The 16,862-nt window shown below is 41.0% G+C and overlaps 2 protein-coding genes across 3 annotated transcripts in view; one reads left to right on the forward strand and one right to left on the reverse strand.

Annotated features, from left to right (window-relative positions):
• The window catches only part of cenpl (centromere protein L), a 31,502-nt gene that overhangs the window by 840 nt on the left and 13,800 nt on the right, over positions 1-16,862 (reverse strand). Inside the window, exons 3-6 of the mRNA XM_033028378.1 lie at positions 11,219-11,392; positions 6,775-6,892; positions 5,331-5,576; positions 3,839-4,375 (exon numbers count right to left, since the gene is read on the reverse strand). Coding sequence (XP_032884269.1) covers positions 3,839-4,375; positions 5,331-5,576; positions 6,775-6,885 — 894 coding nt within the window. The 5' untranslated portion in view covers positions 6,886-6,892; positions 11,219-11,392. The remainder of the gene's footprint in view (positions 1-3,838; positions 4,376-5,330; positions 5,577-6,774; positions 6,893-11,218; positions 11,393-16,862) is intronic.
• The window catches only part of dars2 (aspartyl-tRNA synthetase 2, mitochondrial), a 30,843-nt gene continuing 25,482 nt past the window's right edge, over positions 11,502-16,862 (forward strand). The window contains exons 1-2 of one of the 2 annotated variants that reach the window (XM_033028373.1): positions 11,502-11,674; positions 15,938-16,037. In XM_033028373.1, coding sequence (XP_032884264.1) covers positions 11,533-11,674; positions 15,938-16,037 — 242 coding nt within the window. In that variant the 5' untranslated portion in view covers positions 11,502-11,532. The remainder of the gene's footprint in view (positions 11,675-15,937; positions 16,038-16,862) is intronic. The other variant, XR_004413281.1, reaches the window with a different exon arrangement.

A 16,862-nucleotide genomic window follows, 5' to 3' on the forward strand; every position in this document is an offset into this window, starting at 1 on the left:
ATACCTCCTTTCAATCCACAAGCATGATGCACATCTTTTGTTTAAGCATTTTTAATTTTCCTCTTCCGTCTCCCCCGATACTTAGCCCCTACACTGTTGTGTTGAGCACTCAATTAGGCACTACAGTCTTCCAGACGATTATTATTGTTTTTTTTTTTTGTTTTTGTTTTTTTTTAAATTTATTTATTAGAAGTAGACATATTATAAAATGTAGTTACATATTATAGTAAAAAAACTTTTCATATACATCAGTCATACATTATTAAAATTTTCCATTATCAATTACTTCTGCTTCTAGTGTTTTTAGTTTTTATAGAAAGAGGGAAAAAGAGAGGGTAGAAAGTTACAAATAAAAAAGAAAGCAAAAAAAAACACAACAGAAAAACAAGGGAGGTGGAATGGGTTACCTGTAATACATCAATGGAGATAGGTTCGTAGGTTATAAAGTATAGCTTTTCATCTATTCTTGAGTTCAAGTTTCAGTTGGGTCCTCGTGCTGTGCCAATCTATCCCTTCAGATAGTTAATGAATGGAGCCCAAATTTTATGGAAAAGATCTTGTTTGTCCATTAAGACAAATCTAATTCTTTCTAAGTATAGGGTCTCCGACATATCCGTAATCCACATTTTAATTGTGGGGGTTGTAGGGCCTTTCCAAAATTTTAATATTAATTTTTTTCCGGTTATTATTCTGTAGTCGAGGAAATTTCTTTGGTTTGTTGTGAGTGTTAAGCTTTGTTCTGATATTCCAAGTATTATTAATTTTGTGTCTGGGTCCAGTTTTGTATTAATAACTTCTGACGATTATTATGATCTGAAATGATATAACTGCTCCCATTATTGGGTAGTGCTTATTCCTAATGCTATCCATAGAACAGTCCAGCACAAGAACAGGCCTTTTAGCCCACAATGTCTGTGCCAAACAAGATGCCAAGTTAAACAATACTCTGCACATCCGCATGCCTATCTAAGAACCTCTTAAATATTACTATTATATCTGCTTCCATGACCAATCCTACTAATGTGTTCCAGGCATCACCACTCTGGGAGAAAAAAATAACTTGCTCCATGCATCTCCTCCTTTAAATTTTCCCCCCTCTGACCTTAAAGCTATGTCTTCTGGTCTTTGACATTTCCATCCTGGGGAAAAATGTTCTGACCGTCTCCCCAGATGTTCTGTTTCTCATTTTATTAGCATATTTTACCTTACATCACTGTTAAAATTGCTTCCAATTTTTTTCCACTTTGTGGATTTTATCCAATCAGGTTATACTTAAGGAATTGCTTTATGGGCATATACCAGGAGAATTTTACTGTTCTAACACTTATAATCAACATTTTTAATGACAGCCTGCTATGGCTGTTCAAAATCATTTCTCTGCAAAAACAACAAAGCTCATCACTGTTCCCAAATCCACTGCATCTTAAATGCAAGAGAGGCTTCAGAAAAAGCAAGTTTACTTTGGATCCACACAAGATGTTTTAAAATGGAATAGCATTAACAGAGAAAGTAGTGCAATCAACTAAGTTTGTATGTTAATGCAGACATAAACTGAAGTTGGTACCGTAAGGTTTGTCTTAGGAAAGAAGTTTCAAAAGGGAATATCTCACTGTATACATTTCATGAAAGGCTACATTTTTCCCCCAGTGAAAGTTGTTAATTGTTTGCAATTGATAGCGTGCTGTTGCTGTCAAACCAGATGTTGCCAAGACTCGAGGGCCTGAATTATCGGGAGAAGTTGAGCAGGCTAGGATTCTATTCTTTGGAGCGCAGGAGGATGAAAGGTGATCTTATAAGAGGCGTACAAAATCATGCGTGGAATGGATCAGGTAAGTGCAGTATTTTGCCCAGAAAAGGGGAATCAAGAACCATAGGTTTAAGATTGAGGAAAGATTTAATAGGAGCCTGAGGGGTAACTTAAAAAAAAAAATACACACAAAGGATGGTGGGTATATGGAACGAGCTGCCAGAAGAGGTCATTGTGCTGAGGAGGTTGGGCCGAAGCTATATGACTATGATGAGAGATGGTACTCAGATTCCACTTGTTTCCAGTGGCTAAGAAATTCTGACGATAGACAATTTATCTAAGAATATTAATCACGATGTATCCCAGTTTAAAGTTGTTACGTAAAGTCTGATGGGCATGTCCCACTTAGGCGATTTTTCAGCAGACTGCCGACGACTGTCAAGTTGCCAGCAGTCGCCTGAAAAACCGACAACTGGAACGCGACTGTCAGAGTGGAACACACAAACACAAACACATCGCTTCCTTCACCAGCCCGTTATGCAGGCGGGGGACAGGGCAAGCGGGGGGAAGCGCTGTCTAAAAAATTCACACTGTGCAAAGCCAAGGTGATACAGACACACACAGCGATGAACAGGAAGGTTGGCGCTGTAATTAAGACTGTTAGCACCGTGTACGGTAAGTCCTTTAAAAGAGGGGGTGGGGGAAGGAGTGGAGACTTAATAAGTCAGAGATACATGGCCGTGAAGCTCGGCGGACATTTAACATTACCAATCGGAGCCAATGAAATTCACCGGTCAGAACCGGCTACAACCTACGAGGACCTTCGACCTGGCAACCCACTAGGACCTACTGGTGACCCACCTACGGCATGAGAATTCTCGCTACTCTCCATGGCGGCTTCATTCTAGTCGCCGGTAATTTTTCAACATGCTGAAAAATTTGCAGTGACCATAATGAGGCTGCGAATAGTTCCCAGAATGCGGGAACTCCTTGGGACCATGAAGGCGACTCCCCAGCATCTACCTGCGAACATGTGGCGACTGCATAGTCTCCTGCAGTCGCGTAAGTGGGACAGGCCCATGAAGGAAAGGGTACAAGTGTTTGATAATTCTACTTTGTTTTTACGGTTTTCAACATTGCTTTAGAAGCCATGTACTTCCTCCTTGGTAGAAAGCCAAACACTCCTAATGAAGAATAAAATTAATATTGATCTTGACAGAGCACCCAAAATAAAATCTGGTGTTGTGAGCTGAAAAATGTTCAATAAAGAGGTCAAGTAAATTTTTATACTTTCAAATGAAAAGTGAGATAATTCAACAAAAACAGCTAATTCATACACATCTAGAATTCAGCATTTGTGCAGTATTTATATTCTGCACTTATAACAACATTAAAAGCAATAATGCAGTGCTGAGGTTCTACTCGGTGCAGAAACCAATAATCACAAAATAGTTATAATCTCCAGTCAGCACATACTACATTCAGAAATGTAATATAATTTTTTGGGAGGTGGGGAAAAAAATAAAAAGCAACGGATATAAAAATCCCATGTCTGTTCGCATTTTAGTAATCAAGGAACAACATTTTCAAAGGATCAGATTATGGCTCTGAACCATTCTCATCCAGAATAGAGTTTCAGGAATTTGTTTTACTTCCTGGAGCTTTATAATATTGAAAGTGGAATGTCTTTCACGATCTGATGTAAATTCAGCATCCAAATAAAAATGTTCACATTCCCACACTAACCTTTAAATCAAGATTGTTAGTAACATTTAAGTAGATTAATTCCCCCCCCCCCCCCCCCCCCCCCACACACACACACAGTGGAAACTTGTTTGATTGGACCAGAGTTCGTCTGCAACAACAAAACATTTGAGAAAGTCCCCTGTCTGCTAACGTTAGGAGTCTGAGTTAGCTCAAGGATTCAGAATCAATGGGTTTGTCATTGAAGATAAATAAATACAGTAAATTATCTACTAAAAACAAGACGGGGTTAGGCAAAATGAACAAAGCGATTCTCTTTAACGTAACCAACGGTGTAAGTTACATTTTACTTACAATGTAACTTACATTTTAAAACCCATTTCTCACCTTTAATTTCCCATCACAATGAGCAGATGCTACAGCTGTGGTCACCTTTACCAGACGTGTAGCTGCAAGGCGCACCCCAAAATGTCTGTAGAAATGTGAATGAAGGCTGCTCATGAAAAGCTCCACCTCATCGATGGCGATTTCATCCTCATCTCCATGGATGCTGTCCCACAGTGTCTTAGCGTCCTCTGGGTGAATACTCAGTGAGATGGTCAATTGCACAGGGGGCACAGACCATTCTAGTTCCATTACACGGTGGATGCAGTCAGAAAGACAATTGGCCCACATGGCAGCCATCCATGTCAGGTTCTCAGAACTGATGGGAAAAGCACTGATGTAACAGTCAAACGTTTTCTGCAACCATTCCCCAACAATAGCTGTTACTGTTTCAGGGCCATTGGCAAAAAGCAAGGGCAAACAGGTGAATTCCACTGGGAGAGATTCCAAGAAGCCCAAATCTCCATCAACACAGCATAGCCAGCCAGACCATACCACCTTCTCATCAGCTGCTTGTTGGACCGGAGTCTTTGATGTTATCTGTCAGGAAGCAGAAAAACAGAACATTCGTGGGTTCAGATATTAATGCATTTCCCTTGTCCTTCCTCCTACTAAAGGTGCTAGAATAATTTTCTACAAGACCCAGTTTTAACATAATTGGGTAAGTAGCTACTTTAAAATGCACAAAACTACACAATACTTTCTGTAATTTCAACCACCTGTAGAGAGTCAATGAATAGTAATGTGAAGCTTTGTCACCAGAAGCCAATAATTGTATCTTTAACAACCTAGCTAAGGGAAGGACGGAAATATGGCTCTTCCAAGAATAAAGGCTAATATCCAATCAGCGAGTCACTTAAGGATATGCAGCAAAAAATGGTAAGTGACTTTCAAAATTAAAGTCGCTTTTAATCTCCAGCCGAGGAATTCCTATTCAAATCTATGGCAATTCTGATAGGCCATAGATTTGAATGGGCATAATCACACTATTGATTTACACTAGGCCTCCTCGCAGGCAAGAATTTTTTTAATCAAAAAATGTATTCTAGGTACTGTATAATATTGGATGATTTCAGAACAAATCGGGCTCAGCAATTAGCCCAGTGGCAGAGTGGGAAAGTGGATGCACTTCCCAGACCTGTTGCAGGTCCATGGCTGACTTATTTGGAAGTAACAGTTAATTAGACTAAAACAAAAAGGATGTCATAATCATTTAAACATCCCTCAGAGATCATACCTTACTATAACGACAATTTTATGAATCCATCAAAATAATGTATTAGATGCAAGATATACAGCAAGTCAAAAAATGAACTGCCCTTAATGAAAAATTTGATGATTGGTAGTCAAACCACGCTGAGTTTTTTTTAAATCACAGGAAATAGTAAAAGCTTGAGGCAGCCAAACGTTAGATAAAATCTAATCAAAATAGAAAGTTTGTTAGCCGCAGCCACAATAATTGGCTTGCTGTTGGAAACTGGTTTACAAATCTAACCTGGATGAAGATTGCCTCTGGATCACTTTCAGTAGCTCGGAGACCTGCAAGCATGGAGAATTTAGCTTTGCCGGCAACCTCAATTCCCACTTCAACAGCTATTCCCTTTTTCTTCTCACAAGCAATGAATACAGACAACTCATTTGAGTATTTCTTCAGCATGGTGTAAGAAAATCGATACAGTGGTGTTAAATGATATAGACGCCACTGTTTCTGCAACAACAATGCAATCTGCTCTGGATTTTCCTGTGAAAACATTGAGGGAACAGTTATCTCTTAGCCACACAAAAACTGGAAATACTGCAACTGCACCAGGCAATTAACCAAACTATTTGACATTTCAGTTCCATAAGTGAAGATGTGGAAGTTAATTTTAACAGGCAGCGATAGTCATTTAAGGAATAATCAGGATCAGGAAAGCACTGTTTCAACACAAACAAATGGATAAAGTTCATGGATGCCAAGGAATTGAGCCATACTAGTTGTGATAACTTAGACCATACATAAATGACCAAATAGGAGGTATTGCAAAAAGGAGGATACATCCCCAGGGCATGACTAAACGTATCCACAGACCTGATGGGAAGCTAGAGAAGAAATTTCAGAAATCGTTGCAAATATATTTGCTTCATCTTCAGACACATTTGCTCTGAAGAGGATCCAGAGGAGGTTTACAAGAAAGATCCCAGGAATGAGTAGATTAAGCTATGATGAGCGTTTGTTGGCACTGGGCCTGTACTCGCTGAAGTTTAGAAGAATGAGGAGGTACTTCATTGAAACATACAGAATAGTGTAAGGCTTGGATAGCGTGGATGGGGAGAAGGACATTGCCACCAGTGGGAATCTAGGACCAGAGGTCATTGCCTCAGAATTAAAGGGCGTTCTTTTAGGAAGGAGATGAGGAGAAATTTCTTTAGTCAGAGGGTGGTGAATCTGTAGAATTCTTCACCACAGAAGGCCGTGGAGGCTAAGTCAGTGAATATTTTTAAGTCACAGAGAGACAGATTCTTGATTAGTACAGGTGTGAGAGGTTATGGGGAGAAGGCAGGAGAATAGGGATAGGAGGGAGAGATAGATCAGCCATGATTGAATGGTGGAGTAGACTATGGGCCAAATGGCCTAATTCTACTCCTATCACTTATGACAGCTTGTGAGGTTCCTTCCATAGTCTTAAAGCAGCAGAGATTCTGAGGGACAGGATCTCAGCTGGGTCATTTTTGTTTGTCATTTATTTAAATGATTTGGATGAACATGTACATGTCTGTAGCTGACACTTAAATAGGAGATATCAGATAGTGAAGGGGGCTGACGAAAACAGCAGGACCGATTGGTGAGCCAAGCATTGACACACGGTGTTCAATTCAGATAAGTGCTAGTTGTACTTTTGCAAGCCAAACCAAACCAAATCCTATTTGTAGTGAAAAATCAAGGTTATTTTACTAACTATTGGCCAGTCTGTTCTTGAAATTTTCCGTCTGGCGGGAGTCTTGCGAACTGATGTGTGCTTCCACACTGTCCTCTGTCCAGCTTTGCAATAAGGTGTCAGGTGTTCCATATCAAATCTGGAATAGAGCAAAATAAACATTGATACAAAAGTATTTGAAGCAATGAATAAATTCAAACATAAAGTATAATTACGTCAATTATGTTGCTTTTCCTCAAATCCACTGCAATGTTTTCATTGTCAATTAGTTTTCATTATTCTCAATAGGGTAATCAAAAGTATGACATTTTTTTACAAAATAGAATGCCCATAATGTTTAAGATAGACACAAAAAGCTGGAGTAACTCAGCGGGCAGGCAGCATCTCTGGAGAGAAGGAACGGGTGACGTTTCGGGTCGAGACCCTTCTTCAGACTGGTTAGGGATAAGGGAAACGAGAGTTATAGACGGTGATGTGGAGAGATAAAGAACAATGAATGAAAGATATGCAAAAAAGTAACAATGATAAAGGAAACAGATAATTATCAGCTGTTACAGTGCCCTCCACAATGTTTGGGACAAAGACGTATCATTTATTTATTTGCCTCTGTGTTTATACATAGTTCCCCCATTTCAGAGGCATGTTTGAACTTAAGCAGATAAGATGTGTCTATACACCAGAATTCATTATGCTACATCAGCAGCTGTATCATCAATGAAGATAAATGAGCCAGTACCTTCAGCTGCCATACCTGCCCAGGCCATAACACCCCCACCACTGTGTTTCACAGATGAGTTGGTATGCTTTGGATCTTGGGCAGTTTCTTCTCTCCTCCATACTTTGCTCTTGCCAACAATCTGATATAAGTTAGTCTTCGTCTGTCCACAAGACCTTTTTCCAGAACTGTGGTTGCTCTTTTAAGTACTTCTTGGCAAACTATAACCCGGCCATCCTATTTTTGCAGTTAACCAGCGGTTTGCATCTTGCAGTGTAGCCTCTGTATTTTTGTTCATTTAGTCTTCTGCGGACAATGGTCATTGACAAATCCACACCTGGCTCCTGAAGAGTGTTTCTGATCTGTCGGACAGGTGTTCAGGGATTTTTCTTTATTATAGAGAGAATTCTTCTGTCATCAGCTGTGGAGGTCTTCCTTGGCCTGACAGTCCCTTTGCGACTAGTAAGCTCACCAATGCTCTCTTTCTTCTTAAAGATGTTCCAAACTGTTGATTTTGGTAAGCCTGAGGTTTGGCTGATGTCTCTAACAGTTTTATTGTTGTTTCTCAGTCTCATAATGGCTTATTTGACTTTCATTGGCACAACTTTGGTCCTCATGTTGATAAACAGCAATAAAAGTTTCCAAAGGTGGTGGAAAGACAAGGTGCCGAGAGCTCCCTTATAACTGCATTGAGGAAATTATTATGCACCCGAGCAATTACAAACATCTGTGAAGCCATGTGTCCCAAGCATCATGGTGCCCTGAAATGGGGGACTATGTATAAACACTGCTGTAATTTCTACACGGTGAAACCAAAATGTATAAAAATGGCCTTTATTAAAATATGACAATGTGCACTTTAACCACATGCGATTTTTTTTCTATTACAAATCTGAAATTGTGGAGTACAGAGGCAAATAAATAAATGACAGATCTTTGTCCCAAACATTATGGAGGGCACTGTAGTAGGGTGAAAATGAGAAGCTAGTGCTACTTGGGTGGGGGAGAGATAGAGAGAGAGAGAGAGAGGGAATACCAGGGTGACCTGAAGTGAGAGAAATCAATAAGCTGCCCAAGCGAAATATGAGATGCTGTTCCTCCAGTTTAGCCTCACTCTGACAATGGAGGAGACCTAGGACAGAAAGGTCTGTGTATGAATGGGAAGGAGAATTATAGTGTCCAGCAATTGGGAGATCAGGTAGGTTCAGGCGGGCTGAGCGAAGGTGTTCCGCGACATGATCGCCCAATCTGCATTTGGTCTCGCCGATGTATAGGGTGATTTCACGAAAAGTCACTGGAGCGTAGATCCGCACCCACGTGACCGAAAATTTTAACTGGAGTACATGCGTCACTTCCGGTACATGTTAGTGAATGGGAAAACACGCACTTTCACACCCGTTAAAAACATCGAAAACGGCCCGTTTTTGAGCTGCAATTAACTGTACCGGTCGGGGTGACCGTGAGACACAGCTACCTAAATTTACAGTCCAAAAAAAAGATAGAAACTAAGGTAAATTCAAGAGGGAGCTGAAGGTGTAAATACAGCGGAAGTGCTAGCGGACATTTGCCGTGGAGATTTAAAGATCGAAAATATCGGGAATTATCGCGTTTGCTCGCTGCATTTCATCAAAAGTGGCATTATTGACTCTTATCTTTATTCATTTGTTATATGAAAAGTATTAAAAGTTAAAAATCCGTCAGTAAAATTGCAAAATCGCCCATGGTTCTCAGGTGGGTTTTAACATGCAAAAATGAAAATGCTTCTGAAGCCCCATTTACCATTTAAATAATCGTAAACTATCAATGCGTTTTGAAATAAATTGATAAATGGGATAATTGTCAGCTGTTAGTTGGACAAAAGCAGGACATTTTATTATTTGCCAAAATATATTTCTCAATGTTTCTTGTTTAAAGCCTGCACAATCACCCAAACTACTTATTTATTTATTTATCATCTAATAACAGACAAGCCTGCAGCATGGAATGATGTCAACAATCCTGCTTGGGCACCCACTGTGAGCAGGATAGACAATGTGCACAAGAACGCCATCAACTTGCAGAGCTATAGATGCTTGAGCTGCAACCAAATCTGCTTTAATACTCTCTTCTTGTTGCACGTGCATGACGTTCCCATTCCTTAGCTTGCATCTCAGTAAAATTTATTTCAAAACGCATTGATAGTTTACGATTATTTAAATGGTAAATGGAGCTTCAGAAACATTTTCATTTTGCATGTTAAAACCCACCTGAGAACCATGGACGATTTTGCAATTTTACTGACGGATTTTTCACTTTTAATACTTTTCATATAACAAATGAATAAAGATAAAGTCAATAATGCCTTACTTTTGATGAAATGCAGCGAGCAAACGCGATAATTCCCGATGTTTTCGATCTTTCAATCTCCACGGCAAATGTCCACTAGCACTTCCGCCGTTTTGACACCTTCAGCTCCCTCTTGAATTTACCTTAGTTTCTATCTTTTTTTGGACTGTAAATTTAGGTAGCTGTGCCTCACGGTCACCCCGACTGGCACAGTTAATTGCAGCTCAAAAACGGGCCGTTTTCGATGTTTTTAACGGGTGTGAAAGTGCGTGTTTTCCCATTCACTAACATGTACCGGAAGTGACGCATGTACTCCAGGTAACATTTTCGGTCACGTGGGTGCGGATCTACGCTCCAGTGACCTTTCGTGAAATCACCCTATAGAGGGCCTGTCCCACTTGTCGATTTCTTCGACAACTGTCGGCATCATTGACTGACGTATCAGGGTTGCCGAAAGATTTTGAACATTTCAAAATCCAGCGGCGACAAAACATGTTGCGACACTTGAGGAAACACCGCGCGTCAATACGTTATCACGCCGCAACTTTTTCGGTGACCTGATAAATCAGTAAGTGATGCCGGCAGTCGTCAAAAAAATTGCCAAGTGGGACAGGCCCTTAAGAGTCCACATCTTGAACAACAGATACAGTAGATGAGGTTGGAGGTGCAAGTGAATCTCTGCCTAACCTGAAAGGACTGTCGGGGTCCCTGGACAGAGTCGAGGGAGGAGGTATAGCGACAGGTGTTGCATCTTTTGCGGTTGCAGGGAAAGGTGGGAAGGGATGAGTTAGCCAGGGAGTTGCGGAGGGAACGGTCTCTGCGGAAGGCGGAAATTTCGGAGGATTATTATGCAAGATCTATAATGTCTATTCAGAAAGTGGATAGAAAGTATAATGCAAAGTGTCATTTTATACATCAAAAGAAAAAACTCTAGGTGGTGGAAGTCTGAAATGATATATAAAGTGCTGGAAATACTCAACGGGTGAGACAAAGGGTCTTCAACCCAATAAAAAATGTTCTTGGCACAAATGGATAAATGACCCGCAGATTATTTTCAGTACTTTTTTGGTTCCAAATCATTTTGCAACATAAAAATAAACCTCAAAGGAAATACATAAATATTAACAAAAACATACAGTTCCAACCCTTCCTGTTGCACAGCTTCGTGGATAAGATACACTTGGAACAATAGAGGCTAAACACAGGCAAATTATATTAACACGGGACCTATCTTGAATTATGAAATATTCCTTTAACAATGTGTTAGTTACAGGAGATGTCTGCTTATTGCCTTTATCATGAAGATTTCAAACGAGGGTGTGTTACTCTGCTCTGCCCCCTCTCATTACCCCGCACCTTACATGGGAGGGAGGCCTGCTGTTTTTGGCTTCGCTACTACCACATCAATTGAACTCGTCCCCTCACCTTAATGTGGCCCAGGATGGAGAGAGGGCTCTCCCGGGCCTGTCGCCGATTAAACTCCTCGTTCAGAAAGCAGCCATCCAGTGAAGCAGCTCGACCGGAGAAAGAGGTGGGTGGGTCGGAGTGAGGCGGCTGCTCAGCCGGGACTCCCTGGACCAAAGACACTAGAGCCCGGGACTGGGTCTCCGCCGCTTCCCGCAACATTCAAACCAGCCTCCCGTCCTGCACCGCGCGGCTTGACTACAGACCGGAATAATCGCAGCGGAAAGCGAGCGGGGATGGGTTCGATTGGCGGTGCCTGTTGTCGGGGGCAGAGGATGTACCGTCGCGCTGCTCGCCTGGTTTGGGCGGCGGCGACAAGGACGGCAGTAGGCTCTGCCTCGGGTGGCCCCGCCAGCCTGAGAGCCGCTTCAACCACGGAGGTTCAGGCCGCCCGGAGCCGGACCAAACTTAGCACAGGTGAGGCCCTTGTCGTTACCCTGGCTGATGCCCCATGTTTATTGATTCATCGGCCCAAATAAATGGTGGCCGTTTGCGCACAACAGAACAATGCAAAGAAACAACGTGATTTCGTGGACAACTTCGTCGCGCCAGAGACACTGGTTCGACCCTGATCTCGGGTGCTGTGTGTGTGTGGAGTTTGCACTTTCGTCCTGTATCTGCGTGGGGTTTCTCCCACAATCTAAAGACTGGGTTAATTGGTCTCTGTAAATTGCTCTTAGTCTTAGTATGCAGGGAGGGGTGACAAAGTGGGAAAACAGAACAAAATGCTAAGGGTCTCGACCCGAAACGTCACACACTCCTTCTCTCTAGGGATGTTGCCTGTTCCGCTGAATTACTCCAGCATTTTGTGTCTATCTTCGTCTTAAACCTGCATCTACAGTTCTTTCCGACGCGAGTATACACGACGTGGACTCAGTGGACCGCAGGGTCTGTTTCCATGCTGTATTCCCAATCTAAACTTCTTCAGCTCGATGTAAGGTCAAATATTGGCCGAAATGCCAGGCAAAATGAGTGGTGGTGGAGGGATCAAGAAAGAGCACAAGCATGTCTATTTCTTATATGCAATGTCTATTTCTCATAGCCGCATTAAACATTACAGCAATAAATCATCGGTTATTCTACTCAAATTATGGTAGGGCATATACCGATGTATACAGAACAACCATAACAGTGCAAAGTCTGGAGTGGTTTGTTAGGGTGGGGCTTTGTTATACTTAATGTTGTTGTCTGTAAGAGACTTCAATAGGAGATGGATGGGGAGAGAAAAGGAAATAATGCTGAAAGTGTTGGAGATCCAAAATAAAAAGATGCTGGGAATAGTTAATGCTACAGCTTAATGACTTTCCATCAGACCTGGGCAGCTCTAGAAGGAGCTGAAACTAAAGAGTACAGGCACTACTCTGCCACTGATTATGGAGTTTAAGGTGGAATAACAATTGGCCTGCCTGATTCCTAGAGCCATACTTCTAATAGGGCATAATATTGGGATACATCACAGCTTGGTTTGGGAGCAACTTTGCCCAAGACTAAGAAATGCAGAGAGTTGGTGAACAAGCCAGTACATCACACAGACCAGACTTTCCACCATCTATTCCATCTACACTTCACGCTGCCTCTGGAAAGCAGTGAATAAAATCATGGACCTTCTTCATTTTTTTTTTCACTTTAGTCTTTATTGCTTTTATGCATATACAAATATAACAACAAAACATACAACAATGCAGTGGGGATTCAGTTTACAATTAATGATGTTAAACTCGTCTTCTTTCACTCTTAGAGAATATGTAATTTTCTCCATGACAAATATTTCCTGTACTATGTCTAACCATTATCTAAGTCTGGGTGTGTCCGCTGCAAGCCAGTTTCTTGTAATGGCCTTTCTGCCAGCGGTGAGCAGGATTTTAATCAAGTAATGATCTTCCTTCAGCACCGCTGTAGTTATATTACCCAGGTATAAAATGTAACACTTCTTGGAGACTATATATCATAATACCTCCTTTAATACTGAATTAACTCTGTCCCAAAATGATTCTATTTTTGGGCAACTCCAGAAAATATGTGCATGATTTGCGTCTGTTTGGCCACATTTCCTCCAGCATGTTTGCTGCCTTAGAATTTGCTTGCTGTTTACGTTAGGCAAAATAAAGAAACAAATCAAAATTTAATTTTCCAATTAAATTCTCACCCTTTTTGTGAATTAGTGGATGTCTGTAGTGTTACACACATATGATGCCATTCTTCTTCTGAGATTGTGATGTTCAATTCCTTTTCCCACTTAAATTTTACATAAAATGTAGTTTTAGCTTGACATTCCATTAAACTATGATAACGTTTAGAAATAATCCTTAATGTTTTTTGATGATACGCATTAACTATCACTTCTACTACTGGATTATTTTCTTCTTTTACTTTTTTTTGGTAATAATCCCTCGGATGGAGGTATCTAAACAAGTCTTGGTTCCGAAGTGCAAATCTATCCTTCAAATCTTGAAAACTTCTTAGGTTTCCATTTTCAGTAACAGTACAAAATGCAGTCATTCCTTTTTTCATCCATTCTTTAAATGTTGAGTCATGCATCCCTGGTTTAAATTCACTATCCAAAGCTATACATCTTAAAACTTTTTGTCCTTTATTCAATTTAAGTGGTCTGGTAAGAGTGAACCAGGTTTCTAAAATAAATATCGTTATTGGATCGATTATACTCCTGATATGTCCAGGAAGCGCTTTTTCTCCCAAGAGTGTTTGGATGTGGAAGTCAGGGATATATGTCTCAATCTCTTTCCACCTAGCTATATAGCTGTCCTCACACCAATTAATTAGTGGTCGATGCTGGGCTGCATAGAAATATATCCTAAAATTTGGAAGTGCCATTCCACCTTTGTCCTTTGGTAACTGGAGTGTAGTGTATCAGACCTTCTTCATCTAGTCCTTGCTGTGTTCCATCCAATATAAAGTTGCCCACATCTCTAGTCTCTTTGCACCCTCATCATTCCTCATCTTCCTACTTAGTATTTGTCATCGGCAAACTTGAAAACATTGAGGTGGGGGTTGCTGACTCAGCGTCAAAGACCCACATTTCATCCCGACCTCGGGTACTGTCTGTGTGGAGGTTGCATGTCATCCCTGTGACCGTGGGTTTCTTTGGGGTGTTCCATTTTCCTCCCACATCCCAAAGATCTATGGGTTTGTAGGTTAATTGGCTTCTGTAAATTGCCCCTAATATGTTTGGAGCAGATGAGAAAATAGTTAACACAGAGCTATTATGAACATGTGATTGATTGTCAGTGTGGACTTGGTGTGCCTTAGGCCCTGTTTTCATGCTGTTTCTAATCTAAAGAAAGTTGTATTTGGTCTCCAACTATATTGTCAGTAAAGATTATTTAATTACTATCAACTGAGATCATCCACTTTGGTGTAAGTAGCAGGAACACAACATATTTGTTAAATAATGAGAGTCTGGGTAATAATGACATTCAAAGGCACATGTATGCTCTTGTATACAATTCACTGAAGGCCAACAAGAAGGTGCAGCAAATGATTAGGAAGGCATATGGTATGTTAGTCTTCATTAGGAGAGGATTTGAAGACAGGAGAATAGAATTATTGTAATTGGAATAACCTTTGGCGAGATAGCGCTGGAATTCTTTATTAATTAAGGATTTACTTGCCATTGAGGGAGTGCAATTCTTAAAAGGGCTTGACAGGCTGGACGCAGGAAAGATGGTTCCTCTGGCTGAAGAGGCTAGAACTAGAGAGCACAGTTCCAATATAAAGGGTAGGTCTATATAGATGAATCAAAATTCCAAAATGGTGAACGTTTAGAATTATTTGCCTCAGAAGACTGTGGAAACCTGCACTTTGAATTCAGTTGATACAGATTGGTTGATATCTGAGCAATAGGGAACCGTTATAAGGATCATGCTGAAAACAATGCTAAAGTAGAAGGTCTTTTCCTAGGTTTTATATTCTAATGAAGATAAAGCACTGTTCGCTATGGTACCTCACTGGTCACAGCCTGGAGGATCTATTTATTCCTACTCTTCATTTTTTGCCTGTTGATCAACTCGATCCATTTGAGTATATAACCACAGTTTCATATTTTCAATTATTGAACCCATTGGAAGTCTACCAAATATACAACATCCATTGGTTCCCCCTCATCCACTCTCAAAAATATATACAAATTACAACAGATTAGTCAAACACAATATCAGTCTGAAGAAGGGTTTCGGCCCGAAACGTTGCCTATTTCCTTCACTCCATAGATGCTGCTGCACCCGCTGAGTTTCTCCAGCATTTTTGTGTACCTTAATCAAACACAATTTCCGTTTTATAACTCCATGTTGATTCTACTCATTCATTACTTTCCAAGTATCTTCATATCACGTCCTTCATTATAGAGTCCAACATTTTCCTAACCATTAATGTCAGGCTCACAAGTCAGCGGTTCCTTGCTTTTGCTTTTCTTTTGACCCACTGGAATCTTTCCGGCATGATTGCCTGCACAATATCAGCTGTCTTCCAAGGAAGAATGAGCATAAATCATATCGGGGCCATTGTGCCATTGCCAGCTAATAAACTGGATTTCTCGCTGACTGCAACAGCTGTTAGCATTCTGTGCATCCATATGTTCTTCGGGTGCAGAAAACATTCTTTGTTTTTCTTTCTAAAATAATTGGTGTGATTACTTCATGAAATTCCTTTTTTCTTCCTCCATAGACCTGAATAGCTTTGTCCTTCGGACTCATACTTGTGGAGAACTTTGTGCTGCTCACATTGGTCAGGAGGTTAGACTCTGTGGCTGGGTTCAGTATCAAAGGTATGTACTCAAAATGTGTTCCTGTTATGATTTCTGTCACTTACAACAACAGTTTATGGCAAATAAACTGTTTTAGGTCAGGACCTTTCTTCAGATGAGTCTGTCTCTCACACCTCTAGATGCCACTTGAGTAAGCACCATAAGTAGTATTCCTGTAGTTTACAGTTTAGTTTAGAGATACAGCATGGAAACGGGCCCTTTGGCCCACTGAATCCAAGCTGACCATCGATCATCTGTTCATACAAGTACTATGTTATTGCACTTTCCCATCCAATCCCTAGTCTAGAGGCGATTTTACAGAGGCCATTTAACCAACAAAACTGCACCTTTGGGATAGAGTGATACAGTGTGGAAACAGGCCCTTCGGCCCAACTGGCCCACACACGGTCAACAATGTTCCAGCTACCCTAGTCCCACTTGCCTGTGCTTGGTCCATAACCCTCCAAACCTGTCCTATCCATGTACCTATCCAACTGTTTCTTAAACGATGGGATAGTCCCAGCCTCAACTACCTCCTCTGGCAGCTTGTTCCACACACCCACCACCCTCTGTGTGAAAAAGTTACCCCTCGGAATCTTATTCTCTTCCTTCATCAACCTTTTTGCTCACATTTTCAAAATCAGATTTGTGAGACATGACCTCCCATGTACAAAACCATGCTGACACTCCCTAGCAGCCCTTGTCCATCCAAACCCACATGGTTACAGGGAGAACATGCAAATTCCACACAGACAGAAACCCAGGTCTCTAGTGCCACTGTGCCATCACACGTGATGTGTGTTGATAAGTGCAAACACTGCTTGATTCCCGTCTGCTAGATCTATT

Source organism: Amblyraja radiata, chromosome 10, assembly GCF_010909765.2.
Source record: "Amblyraja radiata isolate CabotCenter1 chromosome 10, sAmbRad1.1.pri, whole genome shotgun sequence".
Classification (NCBI taxonomy): domain Eukaryota; kingdom Metazoa; phylum Chordata; class Chondrichthyes; order Rajiformes; family Rajidae; genus Amblyraja; species Amblyraja radiata.